The 20,160-nt window shown below is 47.9% G+C and overlaps 1 protein-coding gene across 3 annotated transcripts in view; it reads left to right on the top strand.

Moving 5' to 3' along the window:
* Positions 1 to 20,160, top strand: part of LOC136575386 (ultra-long-chain fatty acid omega-hydroxylase-like) — a 257,782-nt gene that overhangs the window by 167,817 nt on the left and 69,805 nt on the right. For 2 of the 3 annotated variants that reach the window (XM_066575083.1, XM_066575082.1), the window contains exon 3: positions 17,834 to 17,978. The exons of the other annotated variant lie outside the window; for it this stretch is intronic. In XM_066575083.1, coding sequence (XP_066431180.1) covers positions 17,834 to 17,978 — 145 coding nt within the window. The remainder of the gene's footprint in view (positions 1 to 17,833; positions 17,979 to 20,160) is intronic. 3 annotated transcript variants of the gene reach the window in all.

Below are 20,160 nucleotides of genomic sequence, written 5' to 3'. Positions count from 1 at the left end.
CAAGTGACCCCGAGTATTTAAATCAGCCCCGCCCACGGCTCGCCACAGACACACGCTAAGAGAGATCAGGGACAGTGCTGCTGCTGCTGCTATAGGGACAGTGTTAGCGTCTTCAAGAACCACAACGGCCCTTCTTAGGGCCACAGCTCACCTAGTGCACTACTGTTGTGGCTGCTGTGAGCAGTTTTGCACAAATTTTTATTTTTTTTTAATGTATATCGGGCGTGCAGGCTGTAGCGTTCTCAGGCTGCAGTCTGTACTTCAGTATAGGGGCACTATTGGTCAGGCAGGGACAGTTGTAGTGTAGAATCCTGTCTACAAGTACCACAACGGTTCTTCTTAGGGCAACCTGCGACCGTGTGCATTTAACTCCGTGGTTGCTGGGAGTTGTAGTACCTCTGCATTGCACAGCCTAGCCTGTAGATTGAAAGTGCAATACACACTGCCTAGCCTCAGCCTTCATTGCAGAGTAAAATAAGGAGATTTTTTTAAAATTCCTTTTTACAGCTAACGGTTACCCAGTGTGAGTGCCTGCATGGCCTGTGGGACTTCACGTCCATCCAAACTGCATAGTTCACTGCCTAGCCTGCGTGCAGCCTTCATTTAGAAATATTTTTCTGTCCGCACTTTGCGTAGCCTCACTGCAGTATGCCTCTAAGTGTACGCCAAGAAACCACACATTTTCTACAACGCTCTGTTATACGTGTGCTGTCTCAGACGTTCACGGTCTGCCCGACGCCCATAGATTGAAAGTGCAATACACACTGCCTAGCCTCAGCCTGCATTGCAGAGTAAAATAAGGAGATTTAAAAAAAAATTCCTTTTTACGGCTAACGGTTACCCAGTGCATGTGCCTGCGTGGCCTGTGGGACTTCACGTCCATCCAAACTGCATAGTTCACAGCCTAGCCTGCGTGCAGCCTTCCTTATAATTTATCTCTGTCTTCATTTAGCGTTATATTACCGCTGGCAGCCAGCAACTGCATGGCAATAATTCACAAACACTTTTACACCACTCTGTCTCTGCTCGATTCTTAATCCAGCATGCTGAGGGGTAGGGGCAGAGGACGTGGACGCCGTCGCGGTCGAGGACGCGGAGTCGCAAGTGAGGGTGTGGGCATAGGACGAGTTCCTGGTCCAGGTGAATCGCAGCCGGCTGCTGCGGGAGTAGGAGAGAGGACAGTTTCTGGGGTCCCCAGCTTCATATCGCAATTTTTGGGTCCACGTCGTAGACCTGTATTAAAAAATAAGCAGTGTGAGCAGGTCCTGTCGTGGATGGCAGAAAGTGCATCCAGCAATCTATCGACCACCCAGTCTTCTACGCTGTCCACTGCTGCAACTCTGAATCCTCTGGCTGCTGCTCCTCCTTCCTCCCAGCCTCCTCACTCCATGAAAATGACACATTCTGAGGAGCAGGCAGACTCTCAGGAACTGTTCTGGGGCCCCTGCCCAGATTGGGCAACAATGGTTCCTCTCCCACCGGAGGAGTTTGTCGTGACCGATGCCCAACCTTTGGAAAGTTCCCGGGGTCCGGGGGATGAGGCTGGGGACTTCCGGCAACTGTTTCAAGAGCTTTCAGTGGGTGAGGATGACGATGAGACACAGTTGTCTATCAGTGAGGTAGTAGTAAGGGCAGTAAGTCCGAGGGAGAAGCGCACAGAGGATTTGGAGGAAGAGCCGCTGGACGATGAGGTGACTGACCCCACCTGGTGTGATAAGCCAACTGAGGACCGGTCTTCAGAGGGGGAGGCAATTGCAGCCGCAGGACAGGCTGGAAGAGGCAGTGGGGTGGCCAGGGGTAGAGGCAGGGCACGAGCGAATAATCCACCAGCTCTTTCCCAAAGCACCCCCTCGCGCCAAGCCACCGTGCAGAGGCCAAGGTGCTCTAAGGTGTGGCAGTTTTTCACGGAGACGGCGGACGACCGACGAACAGTGGTGTGCAACCTTTGTCACGCCAAGATGAGCCGGGGAGCCAACATCGTACGTGCCCTCACCAACTCGGTTACTGCCAAGGTCCACTTAACAACGGACACGTGGACAAGCACAGGCGGGCAGGGCCACTATATCTCCCTGACGGCACATTGGGTGAATTTAGTGGAGGCTGGGACCGAGTCAGAGCCTGGGACCGCTCATGTACTACCCACCCCCAGAATTGCTGGCCCCAGCTCGGTGCTGGTATCTGCGGCGGTGTATGCCACCTCCACTAAACCTTCCTCCTCCTCCTACGCAACCTCTACCTCGCAATCAAGACTTGTCACCAGCAGCACGTCGCCAGCAGTCGGTGTCGCACGGCGCGGCAGCACAGCGGTGGGCAAGCGTCAGCAGGACGTGGTGAAACTACTCAGCTTAGGAGAGAAGAGGCACACGGCCCAAGAACTGTTGCACGGTCTGACAGAGCAGACCGACCGCTGGCTTTCGCCACTGAGCCTCCAACCAGGCATGGTCGTGTGTGACAACGGCCGTAACCTGGTGGCGGCTCTGCAGCTCGGCAGCCTCACGCACGTGCCATGCCTAGCCCACGTCTTTAATTTGGTGGTTCAGCGGTTTATGAAAGGCTACCCACACTTGTCAGACCTCCTTGGCAAGGTGCGCCGGGTCAGCGCACATTTCCGCAAGTCCAACACGGACGCTGCCACCCTGCGCACCCTGCAACATCGGTTTAATCTGCCAGTGCACCGACTGCTTTGCGACGTGCCCACACGGTGGAACTCTATGCTTCACATGTTGTCCCGGCTGTATGAGCAGCATAGAGCTATAGTGGAATACCAACTCCAACATGGGCGGCGAAGTGGGAGTCAGCCTCCTCAATTCTTTACAGAGGAGTGGGCCTGGATGGCAGATATCTGCCAGGTCCTTGGAAACTTTGAGGAGTCCACCCTGATGGTGATCGGCGATGCTGCAATCATTAGCGTCACCATTCCCCTGCTATGCCTGTTGTTAAGTTCCCTGCAAAGCATGAAGGCTGATGCTTTGCGGGCGGAAACGGAGGCGGGGGAAGACAGTATGTCGCTGGATAGTCAGAGCACCCTCATGTCTATATCTCAGCACGTGGAGGAGAAGGAGGAGGAGCGGGAGGGGGAGGAGCCTGAGGAGGAAGAGACAGCTGGGCCCACTGCAGTGGGTACCCATGCTGCTTGCCGCTCATCCATTCAGCGTGTATGGCCTGAGGAGGAGGAGGATACACAAAGTGATCTTACTAGTGAGGACAGCCATATGTTGCGTACAGGTACCCTGGCACACATGGCTGACTTTATGTTAGCATGCCTTTCTCGTGACCCTCGTGTTAGACGCATTCTGGCAAATACGGATTACTGGGTGTACATACTGCTTGACTCACGGTATAAGGAGAACCTTTCCACTCTCATTCCCGAAGAAGAAAGGGGTTTGAGAGTGATGCAATACCACAGGGCCCTGATGGATAAACTGATGGTAAACTTCCCATCTGACAGCACTAGTGGCAGAAGGCACAGTTCCGAGGGCCACGTAGAAGGGGAGGCGCGGAGATCAGGCAGCATGTTCAGCGCAGGCAGGGGAACACTCTCCAAGGCCTTTGCCAGCTTTATGGCTCCTCAGCAAGACTGTCTCTCACCTCCCCAGTCCAGGCTCAGTCGGAGGGAGCACTGTAAGAAGATGGTGAGGGAGTACGCAGCCGATTGTACCACCGTCCTCCATGACGCCTCTGCTCCGTACAACTACTGGGTGTCAAAGCTGGACACGTGGCCCGAACTTGCGCTGTATGCCCTGGAGATGTTGGCGTGCCCTGCGGCTAGCGTCTTGTCAGAGAGGGTGTTTAGTGCAGCTGGGGGAATCATCACGGACAAGCGTACACGCCTGTCAACCGATAGTGCCGACAGGCTTACACTCATAAAGATGAACAAAGGCTGGATTTCCCCAGACTTCTCTTCTCCACCAGCGGACAGCAGCACTACCTAAAGAACTTTGTCAATCTGTGTATGGTATTCGTCGTCCTCCTCCGGCTCCTCCTCCTGAAACCTCTCGTAATCACCGCGAATGGGCAATTTTTCTGTGGGCCAAAAGGCTCATATAACTTTTCTAAATAATATTTATCTGTTTCAATTCTCATTAAAGCATTGAAACTTCCACCTGAACCAATTGTTTTTTATACTGGGCTGCCTCCAGTCCTAGTTAAAAATTAAGCCACAGTACGCTAAGCGATTAATGGGTTTCACCTGTCCTCTGGGTTGGGCATGGGCAATTTTTCTGGGGTACATTTGTACTGTCGGTACAACAATTTTTCGGGCCCTCGCCTACGATGTAATCCAAGTAATTTTTATGGGCTTTGCCTGCACTCATGGTACACCACTGTGTCTGTGGTTGGCCTACACTTTTGCTACAGAAATGTAACTCTGTTCTGCCTACCTATACTTCTGCCACAGTAATGCTACAGGGGTCTGACTATACTTCAGCAACAGAAATGTTACTTCAGTCTGCCGATACTTCTGCTCCTGAAATGTTACCTTGGTTGGTGTATACTGTTACTACTGTAATTTTACTAATACTGGGCTCTGCCCATAATGCTTCAACGGAAATGTTACTGGGGAAGGTCTATACTGCTATAACAGAAATGTAACTAATAGTGGGCTTTGTCCCTACTGCTTCTACATTACTGTTGCTGGGGCCTGACTGTACTCCTACTACTGAAATCGTACCAAAACTATGCTCTCCCTACACTGCTGCTAGGGAAATGTGAATCTGCTGCTTTGCCCATACTGCTTCTACGTTACTGTTGCTGGGGCCTGTCTATACTCCTACTACTGAAATCTTACCAATACTATGCTCTCCCTACACTGCTGCCAGGGAAATGTGAATCTGCTGCTTTGCCCATACTGCTTCTACGTAAATGTTAGTGGGGTCTGACTATACTGCTACTACTGAAATGTTACAAATACTGGGCTCTGCCTATACTGCTACAACTGAAATGTTAATGTGCTGCTCTGCTTATACTGCTGCAACGGAAATGTTACTGGGGTCTATCTATACTGTTACTACAACAGAAAAGTTACCGCAGTCTGTCAATACTGCTGCAAATGAAATGTTACTGGGGTCTGTCTATACTGCTGTAAATGAAATGTTACTGGGGTCTGTCTATGCTGCTGCAAATGAAATGTTACTGGGGTCTGTCTATACTGTTACAACAGAAATGTTACTGGGCTCTGCCTAGACTGCTGCTACTGAAATGTTACTGGAGTCTGTCTATACTGCTGCAAATAAAATGTTACTGGGGTCAGCCTACACTGCTGCTACGGAAATGTTTAAGGGGTCTGTCTATACTGTTACTACTACTGAAATGTTACTGGGGTCTGTCTGCTCTGCTGGAACTGAAATGTTACTGGGGTCTGTCTGCACTGCTGGAACTGAAATGTTACTGGGGTCTGTCTGCACTGCTGGAACTGAAATGTTACTGGGGTCTGTCTGCACTGCTGGAACTGAAATGTTACTGGGGTCTGTCTGCACTGCTGGAACTGAAATGTTACTGGGGTCTGTCTGCACAGCTGGAACTGAAATGTTACTGGGGTCTGTCTGCGCTGCTGGAACTGAAATTTTACTGGGGCCTATCCCTAACGGTTACTGGGAAGGTGCATATAACCACGGACATGTGGACAGGACACGTACTGCCTCAAAAACATCCCCCTCCTCCTCCTCCAACAATGAAAACATTCTTGGCAATTGCTTTCGCAGTGGTCCGTCTGGTGGCAGTCCAAGAATTTCACCTTAAATGACACAATAGAAAAGCCCCCCACCACCCCCCCACCACGGCCCACTTAATCCTGGCCACATTATGAAAACCAAGTAAATAAAACCGCGGTAATAGGTCCACAGTCGCGACTACTTTCCCACTAATGCGGTTACTAGTAAGGTGCATATAACCATGGACAAGTGGACAAGACACGCACTGCCTCAAAAACATCCCCCTCCTCCTCCTCCAACAATGAAAATATTCTTGGCAAATGCTTTCGTAGTGGTCCATCTGGCGGCGGTCCAAGAATTTCACCCTAAACGACACAATAAGAAAGCCCCCCCCACCCCTCCCCTGCCACGGCCCACTTAATCCTGGCCACATTCCGAAAACCAAATAAATAAAATCGCGGTAGTATTCCATTATCCCTAGCTGAAGCTTTCAGCCGACTGGTAGAGCAATGGTGGCTTCCAACTTGTTGGTACTGCTAAGTCCAAAGATAAGCGTACAGGTGAGGTCGGAATACAGGTGACTATAGAACACAGCATCCCTGCAGGGCAAGGGACAGTGTAGCAGCAAGCACCGATCCTTGGTGGAAGCAGGCCAGCTGAGAACCACATACTCCCTGAATGATTTTAGACTGACCGATGATGAGGCCTTTACTTGTGATCATATTTGGTAATTCCTAAGAAAGATGCGTGGTAGTAGCCGGAAACTTGGATTGCTATTTGCTAACACTTTGAAATGGACAACTGAAACCATAGGAATGAAGCCTTTCCATTTTTCAGCTTGAGATGAGAAGGAGTGCAGACTTTCAGTACCTTGAATATCCTTTTCATTGCAATCAAATGCCCCTCTCTTGTCTCAGAAAATACTAGCTTTTCCACATAGGTGTTGTCTATCTGTCTATACTCTTACTACTGAAATCCCACTAATACTGGGCTCTGCCTATATCCTGCTGTAACGGAAATGTTACAGGGGTCTGCCGATACAGTTACTACTGAAATGAAACTGATACTGGGCTCTGCCTATACTGCTGCTACTGAAATGTTACTGGGGTCCGTCTATACTATTACTACTGTAGAAAGGAGGAACCAGGCAGCATTCATTGAAATCCTCTTCTTTATTAAATAGCCATGAGGAAGCAAGCAGCCACGTATCGACCCTGTGCTCGGGTCTTTATCAAGCTAATGCTCCATTACATCAAACCCACAATAAATAGTATACTATTTATTGTGGGTTTGATGTAATGGAGCATTAGCTTGATAAAGACCCGAGCACAGGGTCGATACGTGGCTGCTTGCTTCCTCATGGCAATTTAATAAAGAAGAGGATTTCAATGAATGCTGCCTGGTTCCTCATTTCTACATTGCTGATCAACAGTGGACCCAGGGAGTCGGGACCCTAACTGGGCTATTGCATAGTGCCTTGCACCAGCGGTGTGGCTGAATCCTTGGAGTGCTGCTGTGTTTCTTTTTTTCTTCTTGTATACTATTACTACAGAAGTGTTAATAGGGTCTCCCTAGACTTCTGCAAAATAACTGTTAGTGGGGTCAGCTTATACCTTTACTACAGGAGTATTACAGGGGTCTGTGCATACTATCGGTGCACTAAGTGGTCCCATCACGGTGTTCCACGTACATGGCCCAAAAAAAAATAACCCAGACTGACTAGGGCATGCAGTGTGGGCCACTGAAATGTTACTAATTCTCGGCTCTGCCTATACTGCTGCTACTGCAATGTTACAGGGTAGTGGAAACGGAGGCTTCCCAAAGACATGATAGTGGCGAGGCCACGCTACTAGGTTCCACAGGCGCGACAACTTTTCAGTGACGCGGTCACTGGAAAGGTGCATATAACCACGGACACGGGGACAGGACACGTACTGCCTCAAAAACTTTCCCGTCCTCCTCCTCCAACAATGAAAACATTCTTGGCCGAAGCCCACCTGTATTTAATCTGACGTTAGCTCTGCTGTCCAGGGCACTGCAATGGGATTTATTTATGTACTGCCGGTGGCTTCCTGGGACTCACCCGTGCTGTGGGTCCACAGGGACTTCACATAGGGGAGTTGTACCTGCCTGTGTCTACTTATAAAAACCCCAGTCTGACTGGGGCATGCAGTGTGGGCCGAAGCCCACCTGTATTTAATCTAACATTACCTCAGCTATGCAGGGCACTGCAATGGGATTTATTTATGTACCACCGGTGGCTTCCTGGGACTCACCCGTGCTGTGGGTCCACAGGGACTTCACATAGGGGAGTTGTACCTGCCTGTGTCTACTTATAAAAACCCCAGTCTGACTGGGGCATGCAGTGTGGGCCGAAGCCCACCTGTATTTTATCTGACATTAGCTCTGCTGTCCAGGGCACTGCAATGGGATCTATTTATGTACCTCCGGTGGCTTTCTGGGACCCACCCATGCTGTGGGTCCACAGGGACTTCCCATAGGGGAGTTGTACCTGCCTTTGTCTACTTATAAAAACCCCAGTCTGACTGGGGCATGCAGTGTGGGCCAAAGCCCACCTGTATTTAGTCTAATGTTACCTCAGCTGTGCAGGGCACTGCAATGGGATTTATTTATGTACCACCGATGGGTTCCAGGAAGCCACCCATGCTGTGGGTCCACAGGGACTTCACATAGGGGAGTTGTACCTGCCTGTGTCTGCTTTTTAAAAACCCCAGTCTGAATGGGGAATGCAGTGTGGGCCGAAGCCCGCCGTTTTTTTTTCTGACGTTAGCTCTGCTGTCCAGCGCACTGCAATGAGATTTATTTATGTACCGCCGGTGGCTTCCTGGGACCCACCCATGCTGTGGGTCCACAGGGACTTCCCATAGGGGAGTTGTACCTGCCTTTGTCTACTTAAAATAAAAACCCAGTCTGACTGGGGTATGCAGTGTGGGCCGAAGCCCACCTGTATTTAATCTAACGTTACCTCAGCTGTGCAGGGCACTGCAATGGGATTTATTTATGTACTGCCGGTGGCTTCCTGGGACCCACCCATGCTGTGGGTCCACACAGACTTCCCATAGGGGAGTTGTACCTGCCTGTGTGTATTTATAAAAAATCCCAGTCTGACTGGGGCATGCAGTGTGGGCCAAAGGCCACCTGTATTTTATCTGACGTTAGCTCTGCTGTCCGGGGCACCGCAATGGGATTTATTTATGTACCGCCGGTGGGTTCCAGGGAGCCACCCGTGCTGTGGGTGTACACGGAATTCCCATTGCGGAGTTGTACCTTCCTGTGACTATTTATAAAAAACCCCAGTCTGATTGGGGCATGCAGTGTGGGCCAAAGGCCACCTGTATTTAATCTGACGTTAGCTCTACTATCCGGGGCACTGCATTGGGACAAACTACTGGAGCAATACAGCGCTAATGAGACGTTCACAGCTACGTTAGCATTGGAGTCTACTCTAGGCCTACGATTGCTGAGGGTTTGTGCAGAGGCCTATGTCCTGGGTGCAGTGAAAGTCCGCTTCTTGCCTACGATTGCTGAAGCTGTGGGCCGAGGCCTATGTCGTGGGCGCGGTGCAAGTCTGCCATGTTTGGCCGCTCAGATTTATTAATTTTTCATGTCTTGGGTTGCCTATGACCCACCTATTCTGTTGGTGCCTTCTTAGTTCCCATCGTGGTGTTTGACCTGTCTGGCACAAAGACACTGATTGACTTGGGTAGGGGGCAGAGTGCAGATGGCTTTCCCCTTGCAGTGTCGATTTGAGCTATGCGACACCTGACAGAATGAGTACTGTGTGGGCATATGGATTCCCCATTGCTATGCCCACGTTTACAGCTCCTGATGGAGGTGGCACAGGATTGAATTTCTCATTGCTTCTGTACAGCATTGTGGGCTATCGACTCGCCCCTTTTAAAGAGGGTTGCTGCCTGGCCCTGCCAACCCTCTGCAGTGTGTGCCCCCGGTTCCTCCTCATCACAGATGTACTGAGAAATAGACATGTGGGTGGTGTGGCTATGCAGCCAGCGTGTGGCATGAGGGCAGCTGAAGGCTGCGCAGGGACACTTTTGTGTGCGCTGCGGATACAGGGTCGTGTGGGGGGGTTGGGCAGCATGTAACCCAGGAGAAGAGTCAGCGCTGTGTCCCGCAGGCAGTGATTGTGCTTAGTTGGAGGTAGTGTGGTGCTTAGCTAAGGTGTGCCTTGCTAATGAGGGTTTGTCCGAAGTAAAAATTGTTGGGAGGGGGGGCACTATTGCCACTATTGTGGGTTAATAGTGGGACCTGGGAACCTGAAATGCAGCCCAGCATGTTGCCCCTCACCTGCCCTATCCGTTTCTGTGTCGTTTCCATCACTTTCTTGGGTTTTCCAGATTTTCACAAATGAAAACCTTAGCGGAGCATGGGTGATTTACAAAAATGCTCGAGTCGCCCATTGACTTCAATTGGGTTCATTACTCGAAACGAACTCTCGAGCATCGCGGAAAGTTCGACTTGAGCGAGCATTTTGGTGCTCGCTCATCTCTAGTTATAATATTAACAGAATATTAGAGAAATTATAAAGTATTTCTCAGCATTATTTAATTAAGCTCAAAAGGTAAGTTATAGCACATGTAGAAACAGTGAAAAGGGGAAAATACTATCTTTTTAAAAATAATAATCCCTGGAAATAAAGCATAAATAGAACGACTTCTTTAGCTCAAGGGTTCATGCATAAAACAAGTAAAGCAACACATCATTCAGTTCAGTGTGGACTCCAAAAAGTTTATACTGTTCTTCATTCTCTATAAACTTAACATAGTTCATGGGTTAAATTTGAAAATTGTCTATTAGGGGTTAAACATGGTTGTGATTAAACAAAGGGGTTAAACAAAGATGGCCGTGATTTTGATGGTTTCGTTTCCACTATTGGAAGCCAGGAGTCAGTAACGGGGAGTCTCGGTTGTAGTACAATGGATGAGGTAGGTAACGTAATTAGGAGGAAAAGCCAGGAGTCGATATTAGGAAGTCTTGGTTGTAGTACGATGCATGAGGCGGGTAACGTAGTCAGGAGGAAAAGCCAGGAGTTGGTATTGAGAGGTCTTGTATTAATAGCAGTCAAATAGAAGCTGGATCAAATGCTCTGGAGCAGAATAATCTTGCACTGTGGGATTGGCAGAGCCAGGCTTAGATAGAAAGTGCAATCAAAGACAGAGGCAGTAGGAGGCAGGAGCTAGAGAACTGGGATCAAGGAACAATGCTGAGGTATGTAGGAAAACGTGTTCAGCAAACTGCATAGCTCACTGGGGAGAGATACCAACTGTACCACAGAAGGGCGTAGGTTCAAGCACTGACAGTAGCACCCCCCTTAGGGATGGCCTCCGGACATCCCAGCTGCTGGTTTCCCTGGATATCTTTTGTGGAACTCTCTTGTGAGATTCGGGTTCTGGTTCCCAGGAGTTTTCCTCTGAGGTCCAGTTTAGTAAAGACCTTGGCTGCCCAAAGGCTCTACAGCAGTTCTTAAATTAACAGGAGAGGATAGCAATTCTTAACAGTAACCTTGTTTAGTTCCCGGTAGTCAATACACGGTCGAAGAGTAGAGTCTTTCTTTTTAAAGAAGAAAATGGGTGCTCCCACTGGGAAAGAAGAGGGCTGGATGAAGCCCTTCTTTAGATTCTCATCCAAATGTTCCCGAAGGGACCATAACTCTGGTTCTGCGAGGTTGTAGATACGCCCAAATGGAATGGAAGATCTAGGGAGAATAGCTCAATAGGACAGTCATATGGCTTATGAGATGGCAACCGGTCAGCTTTCTTCTTGTTGCAGACGTCCCTGATAGAGATGAGCGAGCATACTCGCTAAGGCAATTGCTTGAGCGAGCATTGCCCTTAGCGAGTACCTACCCGCTCGAGAGAAAAGGTTCGGGTGCTGGCGCGGGGGAGCGGTGAGTAGCAGCAGTCAGCAGGGGGGAGCAGGGGGGGAGAGAAGGAGAGAGAGAGATCTCTCCTCCGTTCCTCCCCACTCTCCCTGCCCGCCGCCGGCACCCAAACCTTTTCTCTCGAGTGGGCAGGTACTCACTAAGGGAAATGCTCGCTCGAGCAATTGCCCTTAGCGAGTATGCTCGCTCATCACTAGTCCCTGAACATCTGATAGTGAACTGGTAGTTTCTCAAAGTTCTGTTGACCATCCTCGAGGTTTTGCACTGGTTTAGGGGTGAATGGTGCCATCTCGCAGTTTTCTTTACTGAAGGGAAGGCAATGGTACTTGTTTCCCAGTTGATAGAGGGATTGTGGGTAGAGGACCAAGGGATCCCAAGAATCCCTGAAAATTTAGGGGATAAGATGAGCTGGAAGCTGACCATTTTTTGATGGTCATGTTTCATGTGGTTTCCTTTTGTTGATCTAGGACCAGTGTCTGTAATCCAGCAAACTTCTCTTGGTATGAGACACAAAATTCCTGGAGCTGTTACTTGCTTCCACAGGTTGGTCACGACAGGCTCCATGTTTGGGCAAGATTATTTTGTAATATCTTATTGGCGCTGGAGAGGAGCCACTGGAGTAGTAGCTATGCATGGCACTAGAGAGCAGTCAGATGGAAGCCAGAAGTCGGGAAGTCTCAGTTGCAGTACAATGGATGAGGCAGGTAATGTAGTCAGAAGGAAAAACCATGAGTCTGTATTGATAAGTCTTGTAGCAATAGCAAGCAAATACAAGCTGGATCAAATGCTCTGTAGCAGAATAATCTCACACTGTGGGAGTAGCAGGGCCAGGCTTATATAGGAAATGCAATCAAAGACAGAGGTGGCGTCAGGACCAGGAGGCAGGAGCTAGAGAAATGGGATCAGGCAAGAAGGCTGAGGTATGCAGAAGAACTTGTTTAGCAAGCTGGATATCTCACTGGGGAGAGCTACCTACTGGAGCACAGGAGGCTGTGGGCTTGAGCCCTGACAATCAGGATTGTTGAGCGTTAATAATACGCCTGAGAAAAGATAGGGCTGGACCTATCTTTCTGCTTTTTTTCAAACTTGCTCAGAATAGCACAGTTTGAAAGGTAAAAAAAAAGATTTTTACCTTGTTCATGTGCAGCCATGCTCTGTAGCAGCGAGTGTAGTTGAGCATACACCCATCTGAGGAAGCTCTTAGACCAAAAATGTGGTCATATAGACTCTAAACTTGTAAAAACATGTGTGAAGAGGAAACTATGCTATCATCAAAACATTGATCGTTCTTTGTAGAAACAGTCCTGGCACTCGGACATAGCTAAAATCTCCATCTTTTTTTTTCATATTAAAAGCAGCTTTATAGGCATAAGGGCAGATTCGGATGAGCGTGGTTTTCTCCACTTGTACAGCCAGGATAATCATGGCCACATAACGGGACAAAATGAAACCACTGAAATCAATGAATTTCAGTGGTTTCATTTTCGCTATCGGTCCCATTAGTTGTAGCAACATAATGGTAATTACTAGATACCTTTTATTTCTGCCTTTAGAGTTTCAGGACTACATAAGAATAACGTAAAATACAAATTTAGCATTTTCCTGAAATTGCTGTTCTGCTTTCTAATAACACTGCTTCCTAAGGCCGCTCTCGCAATGGACGTTTTTTACTGCGATTAGTGCAGCGTCCCGAACACCGCACTAACCGTAATACAATGCTGCCATTGATTTCAATAGGGCCTCGCAGACCAGCGCTCCAATGTGGCATTTCCAATGCCGCGATTTTTGAGTGCTGTCTGCTATATCTTTGTGTGATTTAGCACTTTTTAACACATCTAATCACTCATCACAGTGATGGGGTGCATTAAAAAACGCTGTTAAACGCTCTAACGTGTTTGAAAATGCTGCGCAAAATCACAGTAAAATGCAGCGTTTATTGAACACGTGTGAGAGCAGCCTATAACACCAGTAAACTGGTCTAAACCTTTAATAACATAGTGAAGGCAATTTATAAGTCATACTTGCTATACACTTCTGCATGTAAGGGCTCATGTCCACGGGTGTATGGGTAAAACACTGCAGGTGTATGCAAATGTGCAGCGAGTGCACTGTGCATGACCGCGTTTATCACGAATACTCAGTTTGACTGTTTTGTTTTTTTTAATTCCCCGCTCTGTTTCATAATGGCGCTGCGTATGAATCGCCACCCATACGAAAGTATAGGGCTCACGCTGCGTGGTATGCGGAAAAATAGAGGATGCTGCAATCTATTTGTCGCGTGTATCTACATGCAGTATTTACACGCTAATGTGAAAGGATCAATGAAAGTCCATTTACTGTCATTGACTCCATTTACTGTGTGTCACACGGCCGTATATAGTGTGTGTAATACCCAATGAAAACATGCCCGTGTACATGAGCCACAAATGTCCTAATACTGCATCTGTCAGTGTCCCCAAATAATATCTCACATATGCTTGTGAAAGTCTATTTTTGGATAGTTTACAAAGTATTTTACTTGTTAAAGCAGTAGTTTGTGCTTCATGGTTATGCCTCTTTTTCACGAGCTGATTCTTGTTTGATTGTGCGCACGAACGAGTAACATCACCGCTAACTTGTTTGCAATCTTTGTCACTCGTACTGCTTGTTTAGACAGGCAGATCATCGTTAACAATCATTCACTTCTCCTTCAGTGTTTTATATACAATGTGAAGCATTGAACGAGCCAACGGTGATTTTTATGCTGGGTGAAACCAAACAACTGACAAGAAGTGCTCAATTCTCGTTAGTCGTTCAGTCATTAGCTCGTGTTTAGACGTAAAGATAGTTGTTCACTTTTGTACGTTTGAGCAAATTTAGACCTACAGGCGTTATGTTTAAATTGGCCGTTACACTCAAAGGGATTTTGCAAGTAATTTTATTTAAAACAAGTTGGCCATGCAGAAATATAAAATATCTGATACCCATTCGTCTCAGTTCTCCCTCAACTCCAGCTCCACTTAGGGCTCTTTTTAGCTCCGGTCAGTCTGTGATATTCCATATACAAACTGTAGCCTGAAAGCAGAGCACCGGCAAGGAGAATGGCAGATGCAATGAATAATAGTTCATTTTTAACAGAAGTGCTGGGATTTTTATAAAGAAAAGTTAGATACTAAGAACTATGTTTGGTCTTACACAGTACCTTGATCTCGTGATGCTTTGCTATTTTATAGTCTTGTTCCTTCTATATCTGCATGGTGCAAGTGTAGGCAGACTTTAACTAAGGAATGACGAGCACAATGTATGTTCACCCTTAAGGCTTCTTTACACGGGTGTATGTGCAGTGTCCCAAAGGGTAACTCAGGACACGGGGCATACGTTGAGGAGCTGCGAGGTTAGAGTGGTAACTTGTCACGCGTGACGCCACCGTTCCTTTTACCCATCTATATGACCCTTGGCGGTAATAAAGAGCATTCACACACAATGTAAGGTTGAAGTACCTCAGTCCCTGGGAATGGTCAGGGCCTGCTAAAACTTTACTTGGAAACTTCAATATCATACAAATCAGGAATACACTAGTGCAGGTAAGAACAGATGGTTGGAGGTCAGGGAGGAAACTCAGGATCACATCGGTCCTGCAGGCCTATGTTATCTGTCAGGTACTGCTTCTGGAAGGGGAACTCTCCAGAGGAGGATAGGGGTAGGGTTACTCCACAGACACTCTTGCAACACAGTACTTCTGCACGGTGATCTTGGACTTCTTTTCTCACGCTCTCTCTCAGTCTCTCTTTCTCCTTCCTCTCTATAGGCTCCTGGCATTGGAGTCCTCAGTATATCTCTCCTCTTCCTCCATCACTTCACCGCATAAGGGTTGAAGGTATCCCCATGTGGCTCTCTGCTGAAGACTCACTGTGATGGACTCAAGACTCACTCTGTGATGGAACTGTCCCTGAATCTCTCTACCACACCCAAATCACTCATATTTATAATCTCTAGCATACCACGTGACAGGACTTAAAGGAGATGTTTCGAGGAAGCAGTTAAATTTTTTTTTTGCCCAGTCCCCCCCATTAAACATACATTACTAAGCCCCCCTGTAAATGACATTTCTAGCTGGTTCGTACTTACCGTTCCAGCGTTTCAGCAACTTATAAAAGTTTTCTCAAGATGGCCGCCGGCTCTTTCCCCGTTGCTCGCTGCAGCCCGACGTGCGCGCTCCCGAGACGCCGCCAGCTGTGTCTCCATGGCAACCGGACGTATCGCAGCCGCCGACCAGACGCCCACCGCCAGGCAGCAGGTAACCGGCGCTAGCCCCCGGCTCCCCAGCGCTAGACCCTCAGCCCAGGTGAAGGCCCCGGAGCCCAGCGCTAGGTTCCGGAGCCCAGCGCTAGTTCCCCCGGCCTAGCGGCAGCCCCCCCCCGGCCTAGCGGCAGCCCCCCCCGGCCTAGCGGCAGCCCCCCCGGCCTAGCGGCAGCCCCCCCCCGGCCTAGCGACAGCCCCCCCGGCCTAGCGACAGCCCCCCCATCGCAGCGACAGCCCCCCCGGCCTAGCGCTAGTTCCCCCATCACAGCGGCAGCCCCCCCCCGGCCTAGCGACAGCCCCCCCATCGCAGCGGCAGCCCCCCCCCCGGCCTAGCGACAGCCCCCCCATCGCAGCGACAGCCCCCCCGGCCTAGCGCTAGTTCCCCCATCACAGCGGCAGCCCCCCCGGCGCAGCGACAGCCCCCCCCGGCGCAGCGCTAGTTCCCCCGGCGCAGCGCTAGTTCCCCCCCCGACCCATCACTTACCTGGGACGCTTCTCGGGGCGGCTGGGCTGGGCTTCTCCGCTGGGCAGCTCCAGTTTCTGCACCTTCCTCTAACAGAGGAAGGTGCAGAATGGCCGCTGCAGCGCGCTCCCGAGCAGTGACAGCTCGTCTGCGCATGCGCAGAAGAGCTGTAGCGGGGAGCACACTGAAGCGGCTCGTGCTGAATAGAGAAGACCGGACTGCGCAAGCGCGTCTAAAAAAGCAAGCTGCCAGCGAATTTAGACGGAACCATGGAGACGAGGACGCTAGCAACGGAGCAGGTAAGTGGAATAACTTCTGTATGGCTCATATTTAATGCACAATGTACATTACAAAGTGCATTAATATGGCCATACGGAAGTGTATAACCCCACTTGGTTTCGCGAGACCACCCCTTTAAATTGGTACATTTGCAGACATTTCCCAGGCGACACTAACCTCTCACTTGTTGCAGCTGTGCAATACACCTAACAAGAGACTAGACAATTTGCACAGTGCATCTACACAAAAGACATTACATGTATGACATTTATGGAGGGGCCTGGAATAGACTTCTGGGCCATTACATATGCGCAACTACGTTCACCGCTAAGGAGCGTAGTTGCGCATGAACGAGGTAAAAATCCAGAAAAAAAAACAGGAAAATAGGTCCTGCCCTATCTTTCTCGCATGTACTATTAACTATGTGCAAGAAAGGTAGGACAAAACCTATATCTTCTCGTCCGTAAAGTTAATCGGTGTGAATCCCGATAGTGGACACTAAATCAGTGGTTTCATCTGGTCCCATTATGCAGTCGTGATTTTCACGCCCGCATAATGAGACAAAATCACTCCCATCTGTTTAAGCTCTTACAGATGTAATACACACTTAGGGCGAGCACCCACTGGCGTTTGCGTTCTCCGCGGGAAAAAAACGCAGCGTTTTCGCAGCGTTTCTCGCGTTTTTCCGCGCGTTTTTCGTGGCGTTTTTCGCGGCGTTTTCGCGGCGTTTTGCGTTAATTTCCATTGACATTCATGGGTGCATTAGGAGAAAAATAGGGACACATATGCAACTGACAGTTCCTATGTTAAAAACGCAAACGCAACGCAAAAAAAACGCCAGTGGACAGGAACACATGTTATCTCTATGCCTGTGCAGGAAAAACGCAAAACGCAAAACGCAGGTAAAAAAACGCCAGTGGGTGCTCGCCCTTATGATGTTTGGGCTTTATTAGTTTTTTCAATAGCAAAAACGGCTTGCTCGTACAACTTTATAGTAAACAATATTAAAATATAAATTGTGGTGTTTTAATGTAGCACACCTAGGAGCCTTTCTGCATGAAATAAAATTGCTAAATTGTTAAATGATTTAAGAAAGAATCCAATGGGGTGTTAATGCTCGAGCTACAAATTAGCAGTTTGTCTTTTTGTTCATTTCTTAATGCTTTTATTATGTTTCATTTATAAGTAGTGTCTGCCTCTTGCTGCAGTGTAACCTTACATTATGCCTATTATTACTTGTAGTTCTTGCCTAATGAAGAGGGACTGGAGGAAGTCAGCAGGGAAGTCAAAAATTTAACCTACTATATCAAGACTTGGATGGGACCAATCACCCCTTTAATATCACTGATTCATCCAGAAACCATCAAGCCTGTTGTTGCAGCTCCAGGTATTGTATTTGGGATCTTCACAGAAATATACAGTCTTTTTCAATAGCCAGCTGAATAGTTTGATCAATTCTCCTGATTCTTTTGAAGTAAGAGAAACTTGCAAAACCATGAATCAGTAAAATTTCTATCAATTTTGTAATATGACACATTGTGCTAAAGCTATTCTGGTAAGCATTTTTACAGGGCAGATTTATTCAAGATGATACCAATACATACCCTGTTTCCCTGAAAATAAGACCTATCCTGAAAATACGCCCTACCCTGATTTTTCATGCAATGGCTGTGATTGGTTCTTCAACCAATTAATACAGCGCTTGAGGAACCAATCACAGCCACCGCAGTGGTTCATCAAGCACTACATTACTTGGCTGAGCAACGCTCGAGAACCAATCAGAACCATCACTTTCTGGAGGAATTTATGAATCATGTAACCAGGAAGTGATCTTCTGTGGGCGGCAGAGGACTGCAAAAAGCTGGTCAGGGCTCCGAAGAGCGGCGGGAGGGACCTGGACTGACACCTAGTGCCTCTTTTGGGGCAACCATTTATATAAGGCAGGGTCTTATTTTTGGGGAAACATGGTAGAATATTTAGACTGCAACTTAGTAAGATAACAGGTTCAATTACATCTTTCAGAAGTTTTAACAGTCTGTAAACAGAACATGGCGCTCCGTATCTCAGAATTTGTATGGCTACAACAGTGGTGTAAGGCTGGGTTCACACGGGGCGTATTCCCGCCGGAAATCTCGCGGTCTGGCCGCAGCAAAAACTGCAAGATTTACGCCCGGAGAACCGCCGCGTTGGCTTTGAAGCAGCCCGGCCGCTTGCTTTTCCATTGCGGCCGGCGCTCCCATAGAGGAGAGCGCGGCCGTGACATAAATAAACAAAAAAGAAAAGATAAACAGACATGCTGCTTCTTTTGAAACCGCGGCTGCGACCGCCGCAGCCGCGGTTTCAGCCGGATTTACCGCAGCGGATTAGCCGTCCCGTGTGGACGAGGTTTCTGAGAAACCTCGTCCACATGGCTGGCTAATCCTGAGATTAGCGGCCGCGGGCGGTTTTGCCGCGGGCGGATCTGCTGCGGCAAAACCGCGACAAATCCGCCCTGTGTGAACCCAGGCTAAGGCTGGATGTTTTGGATATGTTAGTCATGATGTTAGTAAGCGGTCTATGTAGGAATGTAAATGTAATGAAGTGCTCGGTGAGGATCGGAGAAGTTTTTGACAGGCATTTAAGCTAGATGAAGAGAACTGAAATGTAATTTATGGGGATGATTTCTGTCCCCTGCCAGGTAGGATGAGGCCGTGTATTTGTAACTCCTGAAGTGTTGTGGTAATATTGAACATGAAATTGATGTAGTTGCCAAGAATAAAACAAAAGGTAATGTTCTTCACACAATGTGTACCAATGCTTGTAGCATAGGCAACCAGCTTTTGTGCTAAGGCTGAATAAGGTGATGGATCGAGATGGCATCCACCCCAGAGTTCTTAACCCCTTGAGGACATGAACACTTTTTGCTTTCTCATTTTTGTTTTTCCCTCATTACTTTCAAGAAATCATGACTTTATTTTTTGGTCGACATAGCCATATGTAGGCTGTTTTTTGGTTGTTTTTTTTTTTGTAGAATGCGATATTTTTCAATGTACTATTTCATGTATTGAAAAACCTTTTTTCTTTTTTTGCTTTATGAAATTATGCCATTTTTTGGGAATTAAGTCTTGTTTCCAAATACAACATAACTTTATTCTGTGGGTCAGTACAATTACGATGATACCAAATTTGTATAGTTTTTTTTTCCATGTTGCACTAGTTTTTAACCCCTTAAAGAGATGGTCTATTTTTGGCATAAGGATGCAACGATTTTTGGCAGATTTTCATCTCCAGTTTTCAAAAGCCATAACTTTTTTTTAATTTTTCCGTCAACACCCCTGTATAAAGGCTTGTTTTTTGCGTGGCAAGCTGTAGTTTTTACTGGTGCTATTTTTAGGTACATAAGACTATACTGCAAAACTTTTTGTAATTTTTTAATGATAGCAGGGAGATAAAATACATCAATTATGCAATAGATTTAGGTTTTTTTTTTTTTAGGCCTCCTCAAATGGTAGCGTATATCAGCCGGCTGTGAAAACGCGGCCGATATATGCTCATGTGAAAGAGCTCTTATTGCATTTTTTTGGAAGGCA

Source organism: Eleutherodactylus coqui, chromosome 1, assembly GCF_035609145.1.
Source record: "Eleutherodactylus coqui strain aEleCoq1 chromosome 1, aEleCoq1.hap1, whole genome shotgun sequence".
Lineage (NCBI taxonomy): Eukaryota > Metazoa > Chordata > Amphibia > Anura > Eleutherodactylidae > Eleutherodactylus > Eleutherodactylus coqui.
This window is presented reverse-complemented; position numbering and strand designations above follow the sequence as displayed.